General features: G+C 36.6%; 1 protein-coding gene across 1 annotated transcript in view; it reads left to right on the top strand.

Annotated features, from left to right (window-relative positions):
* Window positions 1–23,955, top strand: part of GLCCI1 (glucocorticoid induced transcript 1) — a 150,284-nt gene that overhangs the window by 88,119 nt on the left and 38,210 nt on the right. Inside the window, exon 4 of the mRNA XM_010839816.1 lies at window positions 8,516–8,602. Coding sequence (XP_010838118.1) covers window positions 8,516–8,602 — 87 coding nt within the window. The remainder of the gene's footprint in view (window positions 1–8,515; window positions 8,603–23,955) is intronic.

Genomic DNA, 23,955 nt, shown 5'->3' with positions numbered 1-23,955 from the left:
TTTCATTTCTCTAGGAATTGCTGGAGCATATGGAAGCTCTATGTTAAACTTTTTCAGGAAAACATTTTTATAGATATTTTTTTCCTCCATATAATTAAAGTATAACATGAAAGACATCCAAACTGAATTACAATTTCCTGTCAATATTCTCATCAATAACTTTCCACTAATATTTCTGGGTGTTGGACATTTCACTTATCTTCAGTTTTCAGTTACTCTAAACACCTAAATATTTTGGCTTTTCTAAAGTCTCCAACTCCATTCCCACAGCCAGTGATAAACTATGTACTGGCACTTGCAGTTGTGAGAGAACCCCAACCTATTAGTCAGAGGGACCTCTGTGTGGTGAAAAATATTTTATGGTGATGTATACTAACATCTTTACTTAACATGTAATGTGTCTTCCAAGATAGATTTGAGGTTTGCATCTAAAGTTAGAATTTCTATAAATTCTGTGTTTGACTTTCTCAGAATATACATCCACACTTACAAATTCTATAACACAGCTCTCTTATTTTTTTTAAATCCTACTTCTAATTTTGAAACAGTAGTCACTGCAGAAGATTTGGAAAATACCCAAAATCTCAAAATAAGCTACTTATAATTCTACTGTCCAGATAGCTGTTTCTAACATTTTGATGTATACGCTCTTATATTTTGATTATTTACATTTAGAAAAAAATTTAAATTGCAGACCATTTAAACAATAGAGTTCAAAAAATAGAGAGTTCAGATGATATTGCAGGTAGTGTTTTATAACCTATTTAATAAATCATAACATTTTATGTCATTAAGTATTATTTTAAGTCTCTTTTTTAAAATCTTGATTTTTCTCAGTTGAAAAAAAGAATTTATAATTATCTAGAATTCTTACATATTTATATTTAGAAATATCTCTTTAAAGTCTTTTTCTCTTTGTGTGTATTTGGTTACTAAAGTGGGATTACAGTCTGTATAGTGTGTTTTCTTGTATTGTAAGACTGTTCCACAATTTTTCTTTTCTCTGTTTGTAGACATTTATTTTCACTGCTTCTCTTGGTGTGCATTTCAGATTAGTTTTTAGAGGTACATTTACTATGAATAGTCTTAAGATTTTGGGCACATTTATGATTGCTTTTATTCAAATTAACATTTCTTACAGATCAGGCAAATACTTTTATCATGTATAACATAGGTGTAATAGTTGATTTCTATGGATTTCCTGTTTTTAAAAATTGCAATCCAGAGATATACCACCAACACCTCCATCATCTTAAGAACTTGAAACAGAAATATAACTTAACTCTTCTGAATAAGTTCCCTGGCTAATAATCTAGAAAATCACAAACCATTACTACACAGGCTTTTATTCAGGTGTGTGTGGAACACTTTTAAGCCTAAATATACATGGATTTTATACATTTTTGTAATCTAACAGAATGAGCACATAACTTAGTATGTAGCTGGAGCATGATGAAAAAATCTGAGTGTGTAACTGCTCTCACTGAATTCCTAAAGCTCTTGTTTTTAGCCAGACTCTTCCTTTTGTACACTTCTTAACTAGTGAAGAGACTATTTATGTTTATATTTGGTTATAAAACTATATAAACTTATATACAGTTACTGGGAAAGTGAACCATAATATTATAGTCACAGTCTTTTTGTGCTGTATTTTTTAATGCTTCATCAGGATAGTCTTTTCAAAGTTTTTAAAAAGTTAAAAAAATTTATTAGTCAAAAGAAAACCAAATCTCTCAAAGACATATTTATGAAGAATGAGAGGTTTGTCATTTTCTATTTTAAAAACTTTTCTGTACCTTAAAATCAGATTATAATCTTAATTATTAATTTAATATCATTGATTTTTCAAGTAATTCCATTTCTTTTCTTGTCAGGTTTATTAGTACCATAATGTTAAGTATCATCCATTTAAGTAAAGTAAAAACAATTAGCAGTTAGTAATCATATTTCTGTAATACACTATAAACTATAGTAAATTTTTAAGACTAAATTTAAACCACACAAAAAATACAGATTTTAAAGTTTTACATAGGACTTAAAGTAAGTTTTAAGTAAGATTAAGAGAATTTTCTGAAGTGATTCGCTTTTTCTTTTTTTTTTTTTGGTGAGATTTTTGGAACTGACTCTAGGCCCTTGCATATTGAAAAAGAATATTTTCACATGTGTATACCTGTGGCGGATTCATTTTGATATTTGGCAAAACTAATACAATTATGTAAAGTTTAAAAATAAAATAAAATAAAAAAAAACAAAAAAGTGAAAAAAAAAAGAAAAAGAATATTTTGCTAGAAGTTAGTTTGATCCGTTTTGAAGTTGAGAAAGCAGGAAAGCATATTCACCCTTGATAGTCTGTGAATACAGATATGAATAGCAAAAGTACCCATTGTTCATATCTAATAAAAGACCCTTATCCAAAATATGCAAACACCTTTTAAAACTCAACAAGAAGAAAACAAACTAGCTGATTAAAAAATGGGCCAAAGACCTTAACAGACAGGTCACTAAGGAAGATGTGCACACTGTGAACAAGCATATGAAAAGGTGTTCCACAGTATAGGTTATTAGGGAAATGCCAGTTAAAATGAGGTACTCCACACTGATATCTACTAGAATGGTCAAAACCCAGTACTAAGAGCACCAGATGCTGAGCAGAATGCAGAGCAACAGGAACTGTCATATGTTGTTGGTGGAAATAAAAGAAGTGGTACATCCACTTTGGAAGATGTTTGGCAGTATCTTACAAAACTAAATATACTCTTAGCTTATAGGCCAGCATTCATGTTCCTTGGTATTTACCCAAAGAAGTTGAAAACTTAGAAAAACCTGCATACAGATGTTTACAGCAGCTTTATTCATAATTGCCAAACTTGGAAGCAACCAAAATATCCTTCAGTAGGTGAATGAATGAATGAACTAGATCCCACGTGCCACAACTAAGAGTTCGCATGCCGCAATTAAATACCCCACGTGCTGCAATGAAGATCGAAGATCCTGCGTGTTGTAACTAAGACCTGACGCAGCCAAGAAATATTTTTTTAAAACAGCATGGAGGAACCTTTAATGTATATTACTAAGTGAAAGAAGCAACTCTGAAAAGGCAACCTACTATATGATTCTAACTACCTGACATTCTGGGAAAGGCAAAACAGTGGAAAGAGTAAAAAGATCAATGGTTGTCAGGGGTTTGGAGATGGGGAGGAATTAATAGAGCACAGAGGATTTTTAGGGCAGTGAAAATAACTCTGTATGTATGGAGAAGGCAATGGCACCCCACTCCAGTACTCTTGCCTGGAAAATCCCATGGATGGAAGAGCCTGGTGGGCTACAGTTCCTGGGGTCACAAAGAGTAGGACACGACTGAGTGACTTCACTTTCACTTTTCACTTTCATGCATTGGAGAAGGAAATGGCAGCTCACTCCAGTGTTCTTACCTGGAGAATCCCAGGGACAGGGGAGCCTGGTGGGCTGCCATCTATGGGGTTGCACAGAGTCGGACACGACTGACGCGACTTAGCAGCAGCAGCATGGTACTATAATGATGGATACGTGTCATTATACATTTTTCCAAACCCATAGAACGCACATCACCAAGAGTGAACTCTAAATGTAAACTATGGACTCTGGGTAATAATGATGTGTCAGTGTGGGTTCATCAGTTATAACAAATGTCCCACTCTGTAGGGATAGCTGTGCATTTGTGGAGGTGAAGGGTATATAGAAAATCTCTGTAATGTCTCTCAGTCTGTCTATTAGCCTAAAACTGGTCTTTAAAAATAGTCTTAAATACAAATGTGTAGTCCTGTGCAGTAGGATTATTTTTTGTTTATTTCACTCAGAGAAGCAGCATTCATCACACAGGAAACCAAGATAGTAGACCGGCTAAGGGGGTCCTTAAAGCTTCATGGGCTGGACTTTGTGTGATTCTGAGAGGTAAAATTTTAAAATGGCCTCTTCCACCTATAGGTATCCTTTTGATGTAGAGGGGATTTTTTTTTTTTTGCCAACCAAGGTTCATTTTCTCTCCCCTAGTAGTTTAAGTGGAGGCAGCTAGAAAGGAAGAATCCTCGTAAGTATGTGGGCTGAAAAGCAAGCTGTTATATATAATACCACTCATTGAGGATTATATTTGTTTCTTTCCAGGTTGCCTGGAAATGTTAGTAAGTGTAAAATAAGTGTTCTAGGATCATATAAGTAAGAGAGAGTATGTGAAAATGAAAGTTATTCAGTTGTGTCTGACTCTTTGTGACCCCATGGATATACAGTCCATGGAATTCTCCAGACCAGAATACTGAAGTGGGTAGCCATTCCCTTCTCCAAGGGATCTTCCCAACCTAGGGATTGAACCCAGGTCTCCCACATTGCAGGCAGAATCTTTACCAGCTGAGCCACCAGGGAAGCCCAACTGGGGTGGGTTGCCTATCTCTTCTCCTGTGGATCTTCCCAACCCAGGAATCAAACCCAGGGGTCTCCTGCATCGCAGGCAGATTCTTTACCAGCTGAGCTACAAAGGAAGCCCGAAAGAGAGAGTAAGTAAAGCAGGTTTAAAAAAAAAGTTATTTGTGTACGTGTGTTTGTGTATTTGAGTTTTGAAATGCTAATTGCATTGTTACACTGAATAGACAGATATAGTATATAATATTTCCCAAATTTGTTTGACCATGGGATTCTTCTTTCATAAGTTTTTTACTAAAATCCAGGACATAAGTAGGACAGTTCATAAAATTCTACTCTAGATTAATGGACGGAATAACAGGCCAGTTGGAAAAGAATCTCTTGCTGGCATGAAAGCAAATACCTTTTGCTACTTTGTGTTGTTTTCCTAATTCAAATGGTAAAATACTTCTCATGTACTCAGTCTTAACAAATTAGATACAAATTAACTCATCCTCTGTGGCTTCAGAAGCATAATTATAGATTAGAAGACCAAGTGGCCATCTTTGGTTTTGGTTTGATTTGAATAACTTGTTAAAAATCAATGATTTTTAAAACACTGCACTCAACAGAACTTTCTGCAGTGGTAGAAATGTGCTATATCTGTGCTATTCTGTATGGCAGTCAGTAGCTACATGTGGTTATTAAGCATGTAAAATGTGCTAGTGAGGCCAAGGAACTGAATTTTCTGTTTTATTTTTGTTAATTTAAATTATTACATGTGGCTAGTAGCTTCTGTTTTGGACAGTGCAGTCTTTAGAATATATTTGTATATATGTGCAATTAAAATGAAATAATTCTTTTTTGGAAAAGCTGAAACTGATGAATATACTTAAATAATTTATATTCATGTCATTTTATAGCCACATGATTGAAAGAATTCTCCCAGTGGTTTTGTACTTAAAAAAAAAAAAAACTATGTAATTTACTAGATAGATTTCAGGACCATAAATATTTTTTTTTCATAAATATTTTTTTACAGTTATTTTTTATGTATTTCTTTTGTATAAGCAGTACTACATTCCAAATGATCAAAAGGGTTTCACATTCAGTTTGAAGAAAAGAATGACAATAGGAAGGAAGAAGGTACCCTCAGATGAGACCCCAGATTTAGTTTCATTTGCCATTGGTGTGCTGGCCAGAACTGAGGCATCTGCAGAATTTTTCCAGTTATTGATTTATCTCTAAGTTGGAGATACAGTTTATATAAATATCCTTTGAAAAAATTAGAGCTTACAAAATGAAAATAGTGTTATAAATGTTATTGTTAAATAATTATGGAACATATCAGAAATTTGACTCATTTTCTGCAAATATACTTTTGAGTTTTAAACATTGATCCTTAGTCATTTGATATCATCTGATTTTGGGTTAGAATAATGCCTGTGTTTGGTAGAAAGGCAAAAGTATTAAGGCATGTAGATTCTCAAAAGAAAAGTTTGACTAAAACTATCATAATTGAATAATTTTAGAATAAATTGTTAAAGATATAACTACTTAGGGATTAATTTCAGAGTAGTTTTTCTTATCTAACACTGAGATTAGGAAATTTTAATAACCAGTTATTTGCAAGCAGCTTATTTAATATATTAATAATACCTCTTTGCACATGCCAGCTGAATAAAATATTTTACTCAATAATATGCCTAAATAGTTTCACTTTAGTATTGAACTCTTAAAGCAGTTTATATGTATTTTTATTCAACTAGCATTCAGTTGTTACTGGTTTTATTTTGGAGTATCATTACTTTTTTTTTTTTTGGAGTATCATTACTTTTAAGAGCTGGTAATTATTTAAAAAGTTGTCCACAAGCATTTTGAATTGTATAGAACTGATGGCTTCCTCATAAGAAGTTGTGCATTATGTAGAGTCACAGATGTAGCCTCAATATAAATCATGAATTTTAGGTACATAATAAAAAATAATTTTAAAGCTATATATATTTATATTTATGTGTGATAATCAATGCCTTTTGTCTGTCTTAAAATAGTGGTTTTAATGTTCCCTAAGTTGCAAAAATCTTCTCATATATTAAAGATGATAGTTTTACTATTTTTCATTTTTAATACAACCAGTAAACGACCTTACTATGTGGCAATTAATGTTTTATGGTATATTTGGATGAAGTGTGTATTATGGATTAAATCACTCAAAATGTTGTTTTAGGTAAAAGCAATTCTGTTTACTGACATGTAGCTCAGTTTCTTTTTGTTTTTTAAGATGCACTGCTTTAAATTATAGTCAGTTTACAAAGGATTAATTTCCAGAGTAAACAAGCAGCTCATACAGCTCAATACCAGAAAAACAAACAACCCAATCAAAAAGTGGGAAAAAGACCTAAACAGACATTTTTCCAAAGAAGACATACAGGTGGCTAACAAACACATGAAAAGATGCTCAACATCTCTCATTATCAGAGAAATGCAAATCAAAACCACAATGAGATATCACCTCACACCAGTCAGGATGGCCATCATCAAAAAGTCTACAAACAATAAATGTTGAAGAAGATGTGGAGAAAAGGGAACCCTCTTGCACTGGTGGTGGGAATTTAAATTGATACAGCCGCTATGGAAGACTTAAAAAACTAGGAGATTGCTTTAAAAGCTAGGAATAAAAGCACCATATGACCCAGCAATCCCACTCCTAGGCATATACCCTGAGGAAACCAAAATTGAAAAAGACACATGTACCCCAATGTTCACTGCAGCACTATTTACAATAACTGGAACATGGAAGCAACCCAGGTGTCCACCAACAGATGAATAGATAGAGAGCTGTGGTACATATACACATGGAATATTACTCAGCCATAAAAAGGAGCACATCTGAGTCAGTTCTAATGAGGTGGATGAACCTAGAGCCTATATAACAGAGTGTAGTAAGTCAGAAGGAGAAAGATACATATCATATACTAATGCATATATATGGAATCTAGAAAGATGGTACCAAAGGATTTATTTACAGGGCAGCAGTGCAGAAGCAGACATAGAGAACAGACTTATGGACACAGGGGTTGGGGAGGAGGGAAAAGGCGAAATGTATGGAGAGAGTAACATGGAAACTTACATTTTGATATGTAAAATAGATAGCCAACGGGAATTTGCTGTATGACTCGGGGAACTCAAACAGGGGCTGTGGTAACAACAACCTAGAGGGGTGGGATGGGGAGGGAGGTGGTAGGGAGGCGACATATGTATGCCTATGGCTGATTCATGTTGATACGTGGCAGAAAATAACAAAATTCTGTAAAGCAATTATTCTTAGCAAAAACAAGAGCAAATATTATAGTCAATTTAGCCTAATCTTTTCCTATTTTTATAACAACATATTTTTATATAAACATGCTTGATGTTTTTCAAAAAACAGTACTACCTATCAATAGATATTTGACATAGAGGTAATCTGTAAGCCCACTGCTTCTAAACACATTCTGTTGATTTTACTTCTATTTTATGTAATAAAAATACCGTTTCATAATTAGCTTGCCTTTTCTCTTTAAAAAAAAATACCAATATGCATATTTCACAGTTCTTTTTGAATTTGATAACTTTAAGTTATTGCTGCTGCTGCTGCTGCTAAGTTGCTTCAGTCATGTCCGACTCTGTGCGACCCCATAGATGGCAGCCCACGAGGCTCCCATCCCTGGGATTCTCCAGGCAAGAACACTGGAGTGGGTTGCCATTTCCTTCTCCAATGCATTACAGTGAAAAGTGAAAGTGAAGTCACTCAGTCGTGTCCGACTCTTAGCGACCCCGTGGACTGCAGCCTACCAGGCTCCTCCGTCCATGGGATTTTCCAGGCAGGAGTACTGGAGTGGGTTGCCAGTGCCTTCTCCGTTAAGTTATTAATGTTGATGTAAAAAGCCAAATGTTTTGAGTAACATTACTCAGAGACATCTTAGATTGACTGTATCTAAGTTAGAATAATAAACATTTCACAGGGTCATGAAAGTCCTAGCTTTTAAGGTTTTTAGTATTTAGTATAACCCCATAATTGATATGTGCTAATATGTTTGAGTTGCTATGAGATTAAGGAGTAGAGACAAAATTCCTCATTTTTTATTTGTTTCTTTTTTTAAAGACACCTAGTTGTTGGGCAGAAGAAGGTGCAGAAAAGAGATCACATCAGCGTTCTGCATCATGGGGGAGTGCTGATCAACTGAAAGAGGTAAGTTACTTCTGTTTCCAGTCTGTAACATGCTCTGGTCCTAGCAAATTCTTAACTATTTCCTGAATATAATGATACTTCCTGTATTTGTGATAAACTTACCTCTTTCAGACTTTTAAGGGTTGCTTTCCACTTTTTGGTGAATAATTCTGAGTTTACATTATTTGTGCCCTTCATATTTTTATGAATATTTCTTATGTACTCAGATTTTTTTGCCTTTCCAGAATGAAGTCTGATTATATGTAATTTTATCTTGTTCATTTTGGTTATTTTTTCCCCCATTTCAGCGTTCTTGTTCTTGAATCACAGCAACTAGAACTATAGATCACAGTTTTTACAAAGGTACGATAAAGTTAGAGAAACTTAAAGTTGAAAGATCATCTAGTCCGTCTCCTATATAAATACTTGTATACTTATAGTTGATTCACACTGTTGTACTCCAGAGACCAACACAACATTATAAAGCAATTATCCTCCAATCAAAAATAAAAAAGAACAAAGCACTCCTTAGAAAATGTTCATCTGGTCTATTATAGTCATTCTCAGTGAAAAAGCTCATCACTTTGCAAGGGAACCAAACCAGTTCAGTTGTTGCAGCTTAAGTTGTTAACTAGTTTATTTTGTATGTTGAACTTAAAATTATACCCCTAAGTTTTGACTCTGCCCTCTGCATCAATATTGAAAAAGCATAATTTAAATATTTGAAAGGCTTGCAGTATGTCATTTTCCTCCAGGATAAACATTGACATTTCTCTCAAGTACATTTCATATGATAGTTTCCATACCTCTTAGTATCATTTTCTTATACTTTAGGTATCAGTATTTCTCATGTACTGTGGTATCTGGACTGAACAGATATAGTAGTCTATTCACATAGTGTGTTGCCTGTGACTGTGTTACATTTTTAGTTGCTTCATTACATTATTGATGTAGAGAAATCCTCAGCTCCTATCCATGCCACATACAAACACACATGCACAAAATCAATTTTTACCAACAGCAACAAAAAAGGAAGCTGACTCCAGTATATCTAGTTTAAGATAGGCATGGAATATATATATACATGCATAGACTATTGAGTGATATTGAATAAAAAGGAAATTAGCTCTTTTATCTCACAGGTAAATATAATCTTAAAGCTATAGCCAGGATTTGGTGTAGTTGAACTTTGGACTACAGCAGTTCATGATATACCCTATTAAAAAGGAATGGCTGACATGACGGAGTGAGAGATTTAATTACTCTCCTCACAAAAGAATAATAAAGCTGGACAAAATAATCAAAACAAATTCAGCACTCTGGAAATCAATCAAATTAAGAAACCTTATTCATGGAAAGTACTGAACTCCTCAGGGTAAGAATAACACAAGTTTGTGGTGTTCTTACTTGGTGCTGCGCTTCTTTCCCTATTCCTCACCTCCAACTTTGCAGATGTGGTATTTCAGCCAGGACGGGGCAGGCCTTGAAAACCAGAAGCTTTGCTGCCCCTGCTGGAGAGAGAACCTTGCTAAGGGAGTATTACAGAGTAAAATAACGTTCTTAGTTGCAAAGTAGGAAGGACCTATGGCTCTGCTGATCTGAGATTGTGGGGTGATTTCTGGCAAGCCCAGACTCACAGAGTGGCAGGATTTTATAGAGAGTTCTTGGGAGTCAGACAGTCTTGGAAGCTTGATAAGTTCACCCCATATCCCAGGTTGACTGGAGGCTGTAGAATAGTGTAGCAGAATATCAAATGGGCCCAAGTCACCCACTTCTCAGTGGGTAGTATAGCTTAAGAATAAGCGGAAATGAGACCAAACAGGCCCAGTGGTAATAAAATCTGAGGCCAGCTTGTAAAAGGCCCAAGTTTTGAATGCACTCCTCATTCCACACACAAACCTCATTCAGATATACACACATCCTGAGAGTGGAAGCTTTATTGGACTGAGATGTTTGAGTAAAATGTCTGAATAGTGTTTTGCTAAACAGTAAGGTGACACTGGTGGAGAAGGCAATGGCACCCACTCCAGTACTCTTGCCTGGAGAATCCCATGGATGGAGTAGCCTGGTGGGCTGCAGTCCATGGGGTTGCTAAGAGTCGGACACGACTGAGTGACTTCACTTTCACTTTTCACTGTAATGCATTGGAGAAGGAAATGGCAACCCACTCCAGTGTTCTTGCCTGGAGAATCCCAGGGACGGCAGAGCCTGGTGGGCTGCCGTCTATGGGGTTGCACAGAGTCGGATATGACTGAAGCGACTTAGCAGCAGCAAAGAGTCAGACACGACTGAAGTGACTTAGCAGCAGCAGCAGCAGCAAGGTGACACTGGAGACCACTTAAAAAGGTATGAAAAAGCCAGTCTTAGAAAAATGAAGGGGCAGGAGAAATGGAGGAGAGATGTCAGTGGCCACATATTGTGGGCAAAACAGACTTTTAGTCTATCAACTGCTCTCAAACAAAATCAGAATCTAGTTGCTCCAATATATTATCTAAAATGTCCACATTCAACAAAAAATTTAGACATATGCAAAGAGACAAGAGAGGATTACCCATACTTGAGGAACTATGCCTGAAGAACTACGGACAGAGGTTTGTAACATTATACAGGAGGTGGTGATCAAAACCATCCCTAAGAAGAAGAAATGCAAAAAAGGCAAAATGTCTCAGAAGGCCTTACAGATAGCTGAGAAAAAAAAAGAAGCAAAAGGCAAAGGAGGAAAGGAAAGATATATCCATCTGGATACAGAGTTCCGAAGAACAGCAAGGAGAGATAAGCAAGCCTTCCTCAGTGATCAATAGAGGAAAACAATAGAATGGGAAAGACTACAGATCTCTCCAAGAAAATTAGAGATAGCAAGGGAACATTACATGCAAAGATGGGCACAATGAAGGACAGAAATGGTATGGACCTAACAGAAGCAGAAGATACTAAGAAGAGGTGGCAAGAATATGCAGAAGAACTATACAAAAAAGATCTTAAACCCAGATAACCACGGTGGTGTGATCACTCATCTAGAGCCAGACATCCTGGAATGTGAAGTCAAGTGGGCCTCCCTTAGGAAGCATCAATATGAACAAAGCTAATGGACATGATGGAATTCCAGCTGAGCTATTTCAAATCCTAAAAGATAATGCTGAGAAAGTACTGCACTCAATATGCCAGCAAATTTGGAAAACTCAACAGTGGCCACAGAACTGGAAAAGATCAGTTTTCATTCCAATTCCAGAGAAAAGCAATGCCAAAGAATGTTCAAACTACCACACAGTCGCACTCATCTCACACGCTAGCAAGGTAATGATCAAAATTCTCCACGCTAGGCTTCAACAGTACATGAACCAAGAACTTCCAGATGTTCAAGCTGGATTCAGAAAAGGCAAAGAAACCAGAGATCAAATTGCCAACATCCGTTGGATTATTGAAAAAGCAAGAGAATTCCAGAAAAACATCTGCTTCATTGACTATGCTAAAGCCTTTGACTGTGTGGATCACAACAAACTGTGGAAAATTCTTCAAGAGATGGGAATACCAGACCACCTAACCTGCCTTCTGAGAAATCTGTATGCAGGTCAAGAAGCAACAGTTAGAACCTGACATGGAACAATGGACTGGTTCCAAATTGGGAAAGGAGTACATCAAGGCTGTATATTGTCACCTTGCTATTTAACTTATATGCAGAGTATATCATGCAAAATGCTGGACTGGGTGAAACACAAGCTGGAATCAAGACTGCAGGGAGAAATATCAATAACCTCAGGTATGCAGATACCACCACCCTTATGGCAGAAAGTGAATAGGAACTAAAAAGCTTGATGAAAGTGAAAGAGGAGAGTGGAAAAAGCTGGCTTAAAACTCAACGTTCAAAAAACAACGATCGTGGCATCCGGTCCCATCACTTCATGGAAAATAGATGGGGAAACAGTGGAAATAGTGACGGACTTTATTTTCTTGAGTTCCAGAATCACTGAAGGATGGTAACTGAAGCAGTGAAATTAAAAGACGCTTGCTCCTTGGAAGAAAAGCTATGACAAACCTAGACATCATATTAAAAAACAGAGACCTTACTTTGCCGTCAAAGGTCCATATAGTCAAAACTATAGTTTTTCCATGAGTCATGTATGGATGTGAGAGCTGGACTATAGAGAAAGCTGAGGGCCACAGAATTGATACTTTGAAGTGTGGTGTTGGAGAAGACTCTTGAGAGTCCCTTGGACTGCAAGGAGATCAAACCAGTCAATCCTAAAGGAAATCAATTGTGAGTACGCATTGGAAGGACTGATGCTGAAGCTGAAGCTCCAATAATTTGGCCACCTGATGTGAAGAGCTGACTCACTGGAAAAGACCCTGATGCTGGGAAAGATTGAAGGCAGGAGGAAAAGGGGACGACGGAGGGTGATATGGTTGGATGGCATCACCGACTCAATGGACATGAGTTTGCACAACCTCTGGGAGTTGGTCATAGACAGGGAAGCCTGGCATGCTGCAGTCCATGGAGTCGCAAAGAGTCAGACATGAGTAAGTGACTGAACTAAAATGATTCTTGAGGGATAAAAAACAGTCAGTAGAAACTGTATCTAAGTGTCTCCATATGTTGGATTTAGCAGACTGAAACATCAAAGCCCCTATTATAAGTACGTTCAAAGAACTAAAGAAAACCATGTTTAAAGCATTAAAGGGAAGTAGGACATCTATGACTCAATGAATAAAGAATATCCACAAAGATGCAATTATTAGGAAAAAATATACAAAACTCTATAGAGCTAAAATGTGTAGTAACTAAAATTAAAAATTCACTAGATGAACTTGGTAGAAAATTTGAGATGGCAGAAGAATCAGTGAGTTTCAGTACAGGTCAATAGAATACTCTCAAAGAGCAGAGAAAAAGATGGAAGAAAAGTCAGAAGAGCCTCAAAGGGAAACATTCCTGTGGGGAAACATTAAGTTCATATGTATACACAAAATGGAGATGGAGGAGAGGAGAGGGGAGAGGAGATAAGTTTGAAGAAATAATGACAGAAAACTTTGCAGATTTGATGAAAAACAATCTATGAATTCAAGAAGCTCAACAAACTCCAAGTACAAAAACAAAAAACTACACATAGACACATCATAGTTAAACTGCTGAAAGCCAAAGGAAAAGAGAAAATCTTGAAACTGGAAGAAGAAAATGACACGTTACAGTAGGGGACCAATAATACCATAATGGCTGATTTTTTTTATCAGAATTGTGATAAATACAGTTTCTAGTGAAACCGTAAAGCGGGACATATTCAAAGTGCTAAAAGAAAAAATATCAACCAAGTATTCTATATTCAGAAAACCTTTAAAGGTGAAATAAAGTATTCTGAGATAAAGATTCACAGAATTTCCTGCTACTAGGCTGTCTTACTCTTCATACAGTTCATGGGGTTCTCAAGGCAAGAATACTGAAGTGGTTTGCCATTCCCTTCTCCAGTGGACCACATTCTGTCAGATCTCTTCACCATGACCCGCCCGTTTTGGGTGGGGTCGCAAAGAGTCGGACTGAGCGACTGAACTGAACTGAGGCTGTCTTACAAGAAATACTGAAGGTACTGACTTTAGCTTAATTCAAATTGATAGGAAAATTTGAAGAGTGTTGGGTATGGCAAATATGTGAGTAAATATAAAACAACCTGTAGATACATTTTTCTCATTTTTCTACCTATTTAAAACACAAGATTACATGAAACAATAATTATAATATTACTATGCTGGGTGTATAACATAACATTAAATATAACAGTAATAACACAAAAGAGGACAAGGGAAAAGACATATTTTAGAATATAGATTCCCATTTACTGGAATTAAATATTATTTTGAAGTAGACTATAATAAATTATCTGGTCCCATCACTTCATGGGAAATAGATGGGGAAACAGTGGAAACAGTGTCAGACTTTATTTTTCTGGGTTCCAAAATCACTACAGATGGTGACTGCAGCCATGAAATTAAAAGATGCTTACTCCTTGGAAGGAAAGTTATGACCAACCTAGATAGCATATTCAAAAGCAGAGACAATACTTTGCCAGCAAAGGTCCATCTAGTCAAGGCTATGGTTTTTCCTGTGGTCATGTATGGATGTGAGAGTTGGACTGTGAAGAAGGCTGAGCACTGAAGAACTGATGCTTTTGAACTGTGGTGTTGGAGAAGACTCTTGAGAGTCCCTTGGACTGCAAGGAGATCCAACCAGTCCATTCTGAAGGAGATCAGCCCTGGAACTTCTTTGGAAGGAATGATGCTAAAGCTGAAACTCCAGTACTTTGGCCACCTCATGCGAAGAGTTGACTCATTGGAAAAGACTCTGATGCTGGGAGGAATTGGGGGCAAGAGGAGAAAGGAACAACAGAGGATGAAATGGCTGGATGGCATAACTGACTTGATGGACGTGAGTCTGAGTGAACTCTGGGAGTTGGTGATGGACAGGGAGGCCTGGCGTGCTGTGATTCATGGGGTCGCAAAGAGTCGGACACGACTGAGTGACTGATCTGATCTGATAATAAATTAAAATTCTTGTTATAATCCTTAGAGCAGTTCCTGACAAAATAACGCTATATAAGAATAGGAAATATCAAAAGTAGAATGCTGATGCTGCTGCTAAGTCACTTCAGTCGTGTCCGACTCTGTGTGACCCCATAGACAGCAGCCCACCAGGTTGCACCGTCCCTGGGATTCTCCAGGCAAGAACACTGGAGTGGGTTGCCATTTCCTTCTCCAATGCATGAAAGTGAAAAGTGAAAGTGAAACCGCTCAGTCATGTCCAACTCTTTGCGACCCCATGGACTGCAGCCCGCCAGGCTCCTCCATCCATGGGATTTTCCAGGGAAGAGTACTGGAATGGGTTGCCATTGCCTTCTCCCCAAAAGTAGAATAAAACGATGCAATAAAAAATATCACAAAAGAAAGCACCTAGAGGAGGAAGAGACAAGTAAAAAAGATGTGACACAAGTAGAAAAATAGCAAAATGACAGGAATAAATCCAGTTATTTAATTACATTCAGTGAATGGAGTGAACATTCTGTTTAAAAGGCAGAGATTGTCAAATTGGATAAAAAAGCAACACTCACCTATATCTTGTCTATAAGAAACACACCTTATATTCAAAGATATGAATAGGTAGGTTGAAAATAAAAAGATGGGGAAAGCTACACAGTGAAAAGAGTAATGATTCTTTCTTATCAGATGAAATAGACTTAGACAAAAAATATTACTGAAGACAGAGACATCTCATAATTGTTTATACATCTAACAACAGTCTCAACATGCATGAAGCACAACTATGGAAGAAGAAATCATTTTGCTTAACAATGTTTGATAGAACTGGGTAGAAAACCAGCAAGGAGATAGAAGAGTTTAAACAGGATAATCAGTCAGCTTGACCTAACATACATAGAAAACTGCCCATTGACTGTAGAATACACATTTTTTTCAAATTGAAGCATTTTCTGGGTTAGACCATAAACTGGGCCATAAAACAAGACTCAATAGGTTGTGAAAGACTCAAATCATATAACAGAAAATAATCTTGTAACAAACCCAAATATTTGTCTTTTAAAGAACATTTACCTAATACCAAAAAGGAAATTTTAAATATTTGAATAAATGAAAGCAAAAAAGACAGCTTAGAATTTGTGTTTACAGATAAAGCAGTACTTCAAGGCAAAGTTATATGTAAGTGCACATATAAGAAAAAGAAAATTCTCAAATCAGTACCTAAGCTTCCATCTTAAGAAACTAGACAAAGAAGAGAAAATCATACTGAAAGCAAGCAAAGGAAATGATAAAGAATATAGCAAAAACTAATGAAACAGAAAAATAAGAGAAAAGTCAATGAAATTAAAAGTTGTTTTTTTGGAAAGATGAACAAAGTTGACAAACCATTAGTTAGATTGACCAAGAAAGAAAATATACAAATTACCAAAATGAATAGTGAAAGAGGGGCCGTTACTACCAACCTTTTAGAACGTAAAGGTTTTATAAAGGAATCTTATAATCAAATGTGTGTCATCATTTATTAATAGAACATAAGATGAAATGGATAAAATTCTAGCAAGATAAGAATTACTAGAAAGAAACAAATTACCAAAACTGATTTAAGAACAAATAGAAAAATATGAGTATAAATTGTAGCAATAAAGAAATTAAGTAAGGAATTAAAAATGTTCTGCAAAGAAAATCCTAAGGTTTGATACGGTGAATTCTATCAAATATTCAAAGAAGAAACAATCCTTCAAAAGCTCTTTCAGAAAATAAAAGAGAAGGAAGCACTCCCCAATGTATTTTATCAGTCTAGAGTTATGTGATGTTGGCAGGCAAAGATACCTCAAGAAAAGAACATTTCAGATCAGTTTCTCTCTTGAACATAGATGTAGACATCCTTAACAAAATATTAGCAAACCAAATCTAGCAACTTATAAAAAGGATTATACACAAAGAGCGAGTGAGATTGGTTCTAGAAATGCAAAGTTGTTTTAAGATCCAAAATTCAATTAATGTAAATACACTATATTAATAAACTAAAGAACAGGACCACATAATTATCTCAGTAGAGTCAGAGAAAGCATTTGCCAAGCTCCAGTATCTATTCATGATTAAAAAAAAAAAATCTCTAAATAAACCAGGAATAAAAGAGAATTTTCTCTGCCTGATAAAGACCGTTTCTGAAAAACCTACAGACATCATCATATTTAATGGTGAAAGCCAGAATGCTTTCCTCCTAAGATAAGGTAGTGATGTCTACAGTCACCTTGTCACCACTTCTCTTAGTATGGTACAGGAAGTTCTAGTCAGGCAGAAAAAATGAATAAGACATTTGGGAATGGCAAAACTGTCTTTATTCACAGATATCTGATCCTATATATAGAAATTCCTAGGGAACATACAAATATATAAATTACTAGAACTAATACAAGTTCAGCAGGAAAAAAAACATCAACATACAGAAATCAAGTGTTTGTCTAGGTATCAGATGTGAACAATCCCCAAATCAGAAAATACTTTATTATAGTTGAATCAAAAATATTAAAATATTTAAGAAGAAGTATAATAGAAGCAGTTAAAAATTTGTATACTGAAAACAAAACTGCTGGATAAAGTTTTTAAAAATTGAAATAACTAGAAGACTGTTCATGGATTGGAAAACTCAATATTATCATTAAGATGGTAATTCTCCTCATATTGATTTAGTGTAACCCCTGTTTTTTCGTAGGGTTTTTGTTTTTGGTAAAAATTGACAAGATGATCCTAAAATGTATGTGGAAATGAAAAGGACCTAGAATGGCAAAAGTAATTTTGAAAACAAGGAAAATTTTGGAGAACTACTTCTTATATAATTTCACTACTTCTTATAAATTTATATTAATGAAATTGGCAAAATACTAGCATAAAGAAAAAGTATAGATGATTCAAAATGGTGAACCCAAGGATAAATCCTTGTATTTTATGGTCAGTTTTTATCAGAGCTGCCAACACAACTCAGTTGAAAAGGACAGTGTTTCTAACAACTGGTACTAGAATAATTACATATCCATAGCAGGCCCACTTCTGGGCATACATCTGGAGAACAACATGAGCTGATAGGATACATGTACCCCAGCGTTCACTGAAGAGCTGTTTATGATAGCACACGGAATCAACCTAAATGTCCATTGACAGAAGAATAGATAAAGATGTGGTATATGTGTGCACACACACATGCACACACACACAATGGAATATTCCTCAGCCATTTACAAGAATGAAATAGTACCACTGGCAGCAACATGGATGGACTTAGAGACTGTCATACTGAGTGAAGGAACTCAGAGGAATATTGTATGATATGGCTCATATATAGAATCTAAAAAGAAATGATACAGATGAACTTACTTACAAAACAGAAAAAGATTCACAGACTTAAAGAATGAACTTATGATTGCAGGAGGGAAGGATAGGGGAAGGGATAGTTAGGGAGTTTGGGATGGACATGTACACACTATTACATTTTAAATGGATAGCCAACAGGGGCCTACTGTATGGCACATGGAACTCTGCTCAGTGCTGTGTGGCAGCCTGGATGGGAAGGGAGACTGGGAGAGAATGGACCCATGAGTCCATTTGCTGAGTCCCTTTGCTGTTCACTTGAAACTATCACAAAATTGTTTGTTATACAAACAATACAAAATTAAAAGTTAAAAGAAACTTAGATCCTTGACACTCACCATAGAGGGAAATGAACTCAAAATGGATCATAGTCCTGAATATAACCTCTAAAATTTTAGATCTTCTAGAAGACCTTGGATTAGGCAAGACATTCTTAGATACAGTACCAGTAGTAAGGCCATAAAAGAAAAAAAATTGAACTTCATTTAAATGAACATTTACACTACATGACTAAAAGGATGAAAAGACAAAACCAGACAGAAATATCTGATATAGGACTTACATCCAGAATATATAAAGAACTCTTAAAAATCAATAAGAAGACAGCCCATTAAAAAAAGGGTAAGATACTTTGATAGAAATTTCTCATCAAAGATGTATGGATGGTAAATTACCACATGAAAAGGTAGTCAGCATCATTTGACATTAGGCAAGCGTAGATTTAAACCTCAGGATACAACTACACACTACTACAGTGACTGTAATTTAAATGACAGATAACACCAAGTGATGGCAAGAATGAAGAGCATCCGGGACCCTCAACATTGTTCAGAAAATAAAATGTTACACCCAACTTTGAAAAACAGTTTTGACAGTTTCCTTAAAAGATAATCAGAGATACTTCCCTGGTGGTCCAGTGGTTAAGAATCTGCCCGCCAGTATAGGGGACACAGTTTCAATCCCTGATCCAAAGAGATCTCACGTTCAGCAAGTAAGCCTGTGTGCCACACTGTTGAGCCTGTGCTCTGGAACCCATGAGCCACAATCCCTGAGCCTGCGTGCTGCATCTACTGAAGAGGCTCCTGCACCTGGAACCTGTGCCCACAACGAGAGGCGCCTCTGCAAGGAGAAGCTGTGCACCGCGGCAGACAGTGGCCGCCCCGCGCTGCAGCTGGGGAAAAGCCTGCACAGCAGCAAGAATCCATGTAGCCAAAAATGAATGAATAAAAACTTCATCAGAAATTTAGCATATAGCCCAGCAATTCTATTTCTGGGACTCTATAAGAGTCTTGAAAACACCTCTTAAAAAAAAAATAATAAAAATAGCCATTGTGTGGTAAATGGATAAAGAAAATGTCATATATTCATGCAATACCAGACTGTTCAGCAATAAAAAGGAACACTGTGATGAATCCTGATACATGCTACAGTGGGAATGAACTTCAAAAACGTTTTACTAAGTCAAGAGTCAGCACATTTTGTTTTTCTATGAAAAGCCAGATAGTAACTATTTCATGGTGTGTGGGTCACAGAGCCTCTGCTGCAGCTGCTCAGCTCCACTGCTGTAGGTGAAAGCAGCCACAGACAGTATGGAGTGTGATCATGTTCCAATAAATTGTATTTACGAAAACATGTGGCATCCTAGATTTGGCCTGCAGACTGTAGCTTGCCACTCCCTGCTAAGTGAAAGAAGCCAGATGAATAAGATTACATATTATATGGTTTCATTTATATTGAAACGCCAGAAAGGGCAAATCTATAGAGGAAATAAAGCCCATTAGCGGTTGCATGTGGCTGGGGCTAGGGTGGAGGCAGTGGTGATTGGCTGTAAATAGACTCAAAGCAAATATGGGGGGTGATGAAAAAGTCCTAAAAATTGATTCGTGATTACTTTGTGCAACTCTACAAAGTGATTACAACTTATTTAATTTTACCCTTACAATGGATGAAGTTAAGGCAATGTAAATTACACTTCAGTAAAGATTAAAAAAAAAAAAGAGGAATAGACATAAAAGACTAGTAGGCTTTGCATGGTATATTCATGGTAGATTTTATATAACTGAGCCTGGAAAATGAGTATATGGGTAAAGACTACATAAAATATTAAGAATACTTATAAAAGATGACAAAACTGGAATCTGAGGAAATTACGAAAGCCAAAACTATTAATGTTATTGAAACAGTAATATTTTTAAAATTATATGCTACTAAAATTTGTTGTTTTTTTTAAAAATAACTTTGACCTGCTTCCTTGTCCTGGTATCAAATTCTGCTGTATCACATCCATTCTTCCTGAGTCAGAGATATGCTCCCCACCTCAGATAGTCTGCATCTGGATTTCTGACTTCAATGTCAGTGAAAGCACCTGTATAGTCTACTTCTGCTTTGCTCCAAGCTTATAAGACTACAATGTGAAAAATGTTCAAAGAAATACCTAAATATATTTTAGCTACATTTAAGACAAGAGAACCCCCTACAGACCATGAATAGAAGGGAAATCCTTAATGATGAGTAGATGCTGATGTTATCTGACTCATAGAAATCTGGATCGTGTTGGCCAGATTTCTCTGAGTTGAGCCAAATTTAAGAAATTGTAGATTACTACACATTTTAAGGAGATGGGAATACCAGACCATTTTACCTGTCTCTTGAGAAACCTGTATGCGGGTCAAGAAGCAACAGTTAGAACCCTGGATGGAACAACTGATTGGTTCAAGATTGAGAAAGGAGTTTGGCAGGGCTGTCCGCTGTCACCCTGTTTGTTTAATCTGTATGCTGAGCACGTCATGAACAAAATGCCGAGCTGGATGAGTTACAAGCTGCAGTCAAGATAGGTGGGAGAAACATAAACAACCTCAGACGTATGGATGACACCACCTTAATGGCCGAAAGCAAAGAAGAACTAAAGAGCCTCTTGATAAGGGTGAAGGAAGAGAGTGAAAGAGCTGGCTTAAAACTAAATATTAAAAAAAAACTAATATCATGACTTCCAGCCCTATTACTTCATGGCAAATAGAGGGGGAAAAGGTGGAAGTAGTGACAGACTTCCTCTTCTTGGGCTCAAAAATCACTGCAGATGGTGACTGCAGCTATGAAATTAGAAGACATTCGCTTCTTGGCAGGAAAGCATGACAAACCTAGACAATGTGTTTAAAAGCAGAGACATTATTCTGCCGACAAAGGTCTTTGGTCTTCCCAGTGGTCACCTATGGTTGTGACAGCTGGACCATAAAGGAGGAGGAGCACCGAAGAATTGATGCCTTCAAATGATGGTGCTGGAGAAGACTCCTGAGTGTTGCTAGGACAGCAAGGAGATCAAAGCAGTCAATCTTAAGGGAAATCAACCCTGAGTACTTGTTGCAAGGACTGATGCTGAAGCTGAAACTCTAGTATTTTGGTCATCTGATGCAAACTGTTGACTCATTGGAAAAGTCCCTGATGCTGGAAAAGATTGAGGGCAGGAGAATAGGGTAGGCATCAGAGGATGAAATGGCTGGATGGCATCACTGATGCAATGAACATGAATTGGGGCAAACTTCAGGAGATTGTGAGGGACAGGGAGGCCTGGCGTGCTGCAGTCCATAGGGTCACAAAGAGTCAGACACGACTGGGCAACTGAACAACACCACCTTTTTAGAGGGTAAAATGTGTCTTGCAAATGGGAGATTGAAACTGGGCTATATGCTTAAAGCAGGGAACTAGGACCATGTGTCTAAACAGTAAAACTAGATCTGAAGTAACTTCACCTGACACTGTTGGTGTTGTATAAAAAGAACATCTGTAAAAAAAATTGAAATAGTAACCATATGCTGTGCGTGGGTATGGTGTCTGGAATAGAGCTGTACTCACATGGGGGCACAGCCCCAGTCTTCCTGATTTAAGGCTTGCTCTGAAGCTATGCACCTTTGAAACACCATAGTCTTGAGCAACCATGAAATAATATGGCAATAAAGCAGATTTTTTATCAGTTGAACTGTGAGCAAGACAGAGAGTAAAGAGTTTATAAAGGATAAAACTCCCACATACAGAGAACTTGCAAGTAAGTGTTTTAGGGTATGTAAGGAAATGTATTGCTATAAGAGAGAGTGGATACATTAAATGGGGTATATCTGGGAAAATAACACAATCCCCCAAAAGAACTTAGGATATTTAAGAATTTCAAATGAAACAGTAACTCGCAATGAGAACAGAAGTAAGAATAGGCAGAATGATAAAGGGTCCTTTCCAAGGCATATTGGTGAAACTGAGAAGTTGGTGAAACTGAAAGTAAACTCTTCAGTGGATTAAGTTGACATAGCAGAATTGAGAATTAGTGAATCAAAAGTCTCAAATGAGAAAGTCTGGATGAGCAAATCATCTAGAATATAAAATAAAAAGACAGAAATTGACAGTTTGAATGTCTATCATTAAAAAATCTACGAACAGTAAATGCTGGAGAGGGTATGGAGGAAAGGAAATGCTCCTGTGTGTGATGTTGGTGGGAATGTGAATTGGTACAGCCACTATGGAAAACAGTATGGAGGTTCCGTAAAAAACTAAAAATAGAGCTACCATATGACTCAACAACCCCACTCCTGGGCATATATCCAGAAAAAAACAAAAACTCTAATCCAGAAAGATACATGCACCCATATGTTCATAGCAACACTAGATAAAGCTTTACTCAGCCATAAAAAGAATGAATTAATGCCATTTACAGCAACATGGATGGACCTAAAGATTATCATACTAAGTGAAGTAAGTCAGAAAGACCATATGATGTCACTCACACACTGTGAAGTCGCTCAGTCATGTCCGACTCTTTGCAAGCCCATGGACTGTAGCCTACCAGGCTTCTCTGTCCATGGGATTTTTCAGGCAAGAGTACTGGAGTGGGTTGCCATTTCCTTCTCCAAGGGATCTTCCCGACCCAGGGACTGAACCCAGGTCTCCTGCATTGTAGGCAGACGCTTTACCCTCTGAGCCACCAGGGAAATAAGATACAAATGAACTTATTTACAAAACAGAAGCAAACTCACAGACATGGAAAACAAACTTATGGTTACCAAAGGAGAAAGAGACTAGGTGGGGGAGATAAATTAGGAGTTTAGGATTAGCAGGTACAAGTGATTATATATGAAGTAGATACCAACAAGGACCTACTGTATAGCACAGCACGCTATATTCAATATCCTGTAGTAGACCATAATGGAAAAACAATGAAAAAGAATAGATAGATCTACAGCTTAACACTGTTATATACCAGAAACTACTACAACATTGTAAATCAATTATACTTCAATAAAAAATAATTTTTAAAAAGATAGAGGTTAAAAATATGAAAGAGAAGTTAAGAAACATGGAAAACAGACTGAGTAAGGAGTTTCCAAAGGTAAGAATAGTAGGTATCAGGGAAGAGATATTCCTTAAAGTTTGACAATATGCTGGATTTGGAGAGTGACGTGGGTCTTTAGATTGAAAAAGCCCACCAATTCCTTGGAGGATAAACAAAA

The sequence above is a fragment of the Bison bison genome, unplaced genomic scaffold (genome assembly GCF_000754665.1).
Source record: "Bison bison bison isolate TAMUID 2011002044 unplaced genomic scaffold, Bison_UMD1.0 scf7180017864134, whole genome shotgun sequence".
Lineage (NCBI taxonomy): Eukaryota > Metazoa > Chordata > Mammalia > Artiodactyla > Bovidae > Bison > Bison bison.
This window is presented reverse-complemented; position numbering and strand designations above follow the sequence as displayed.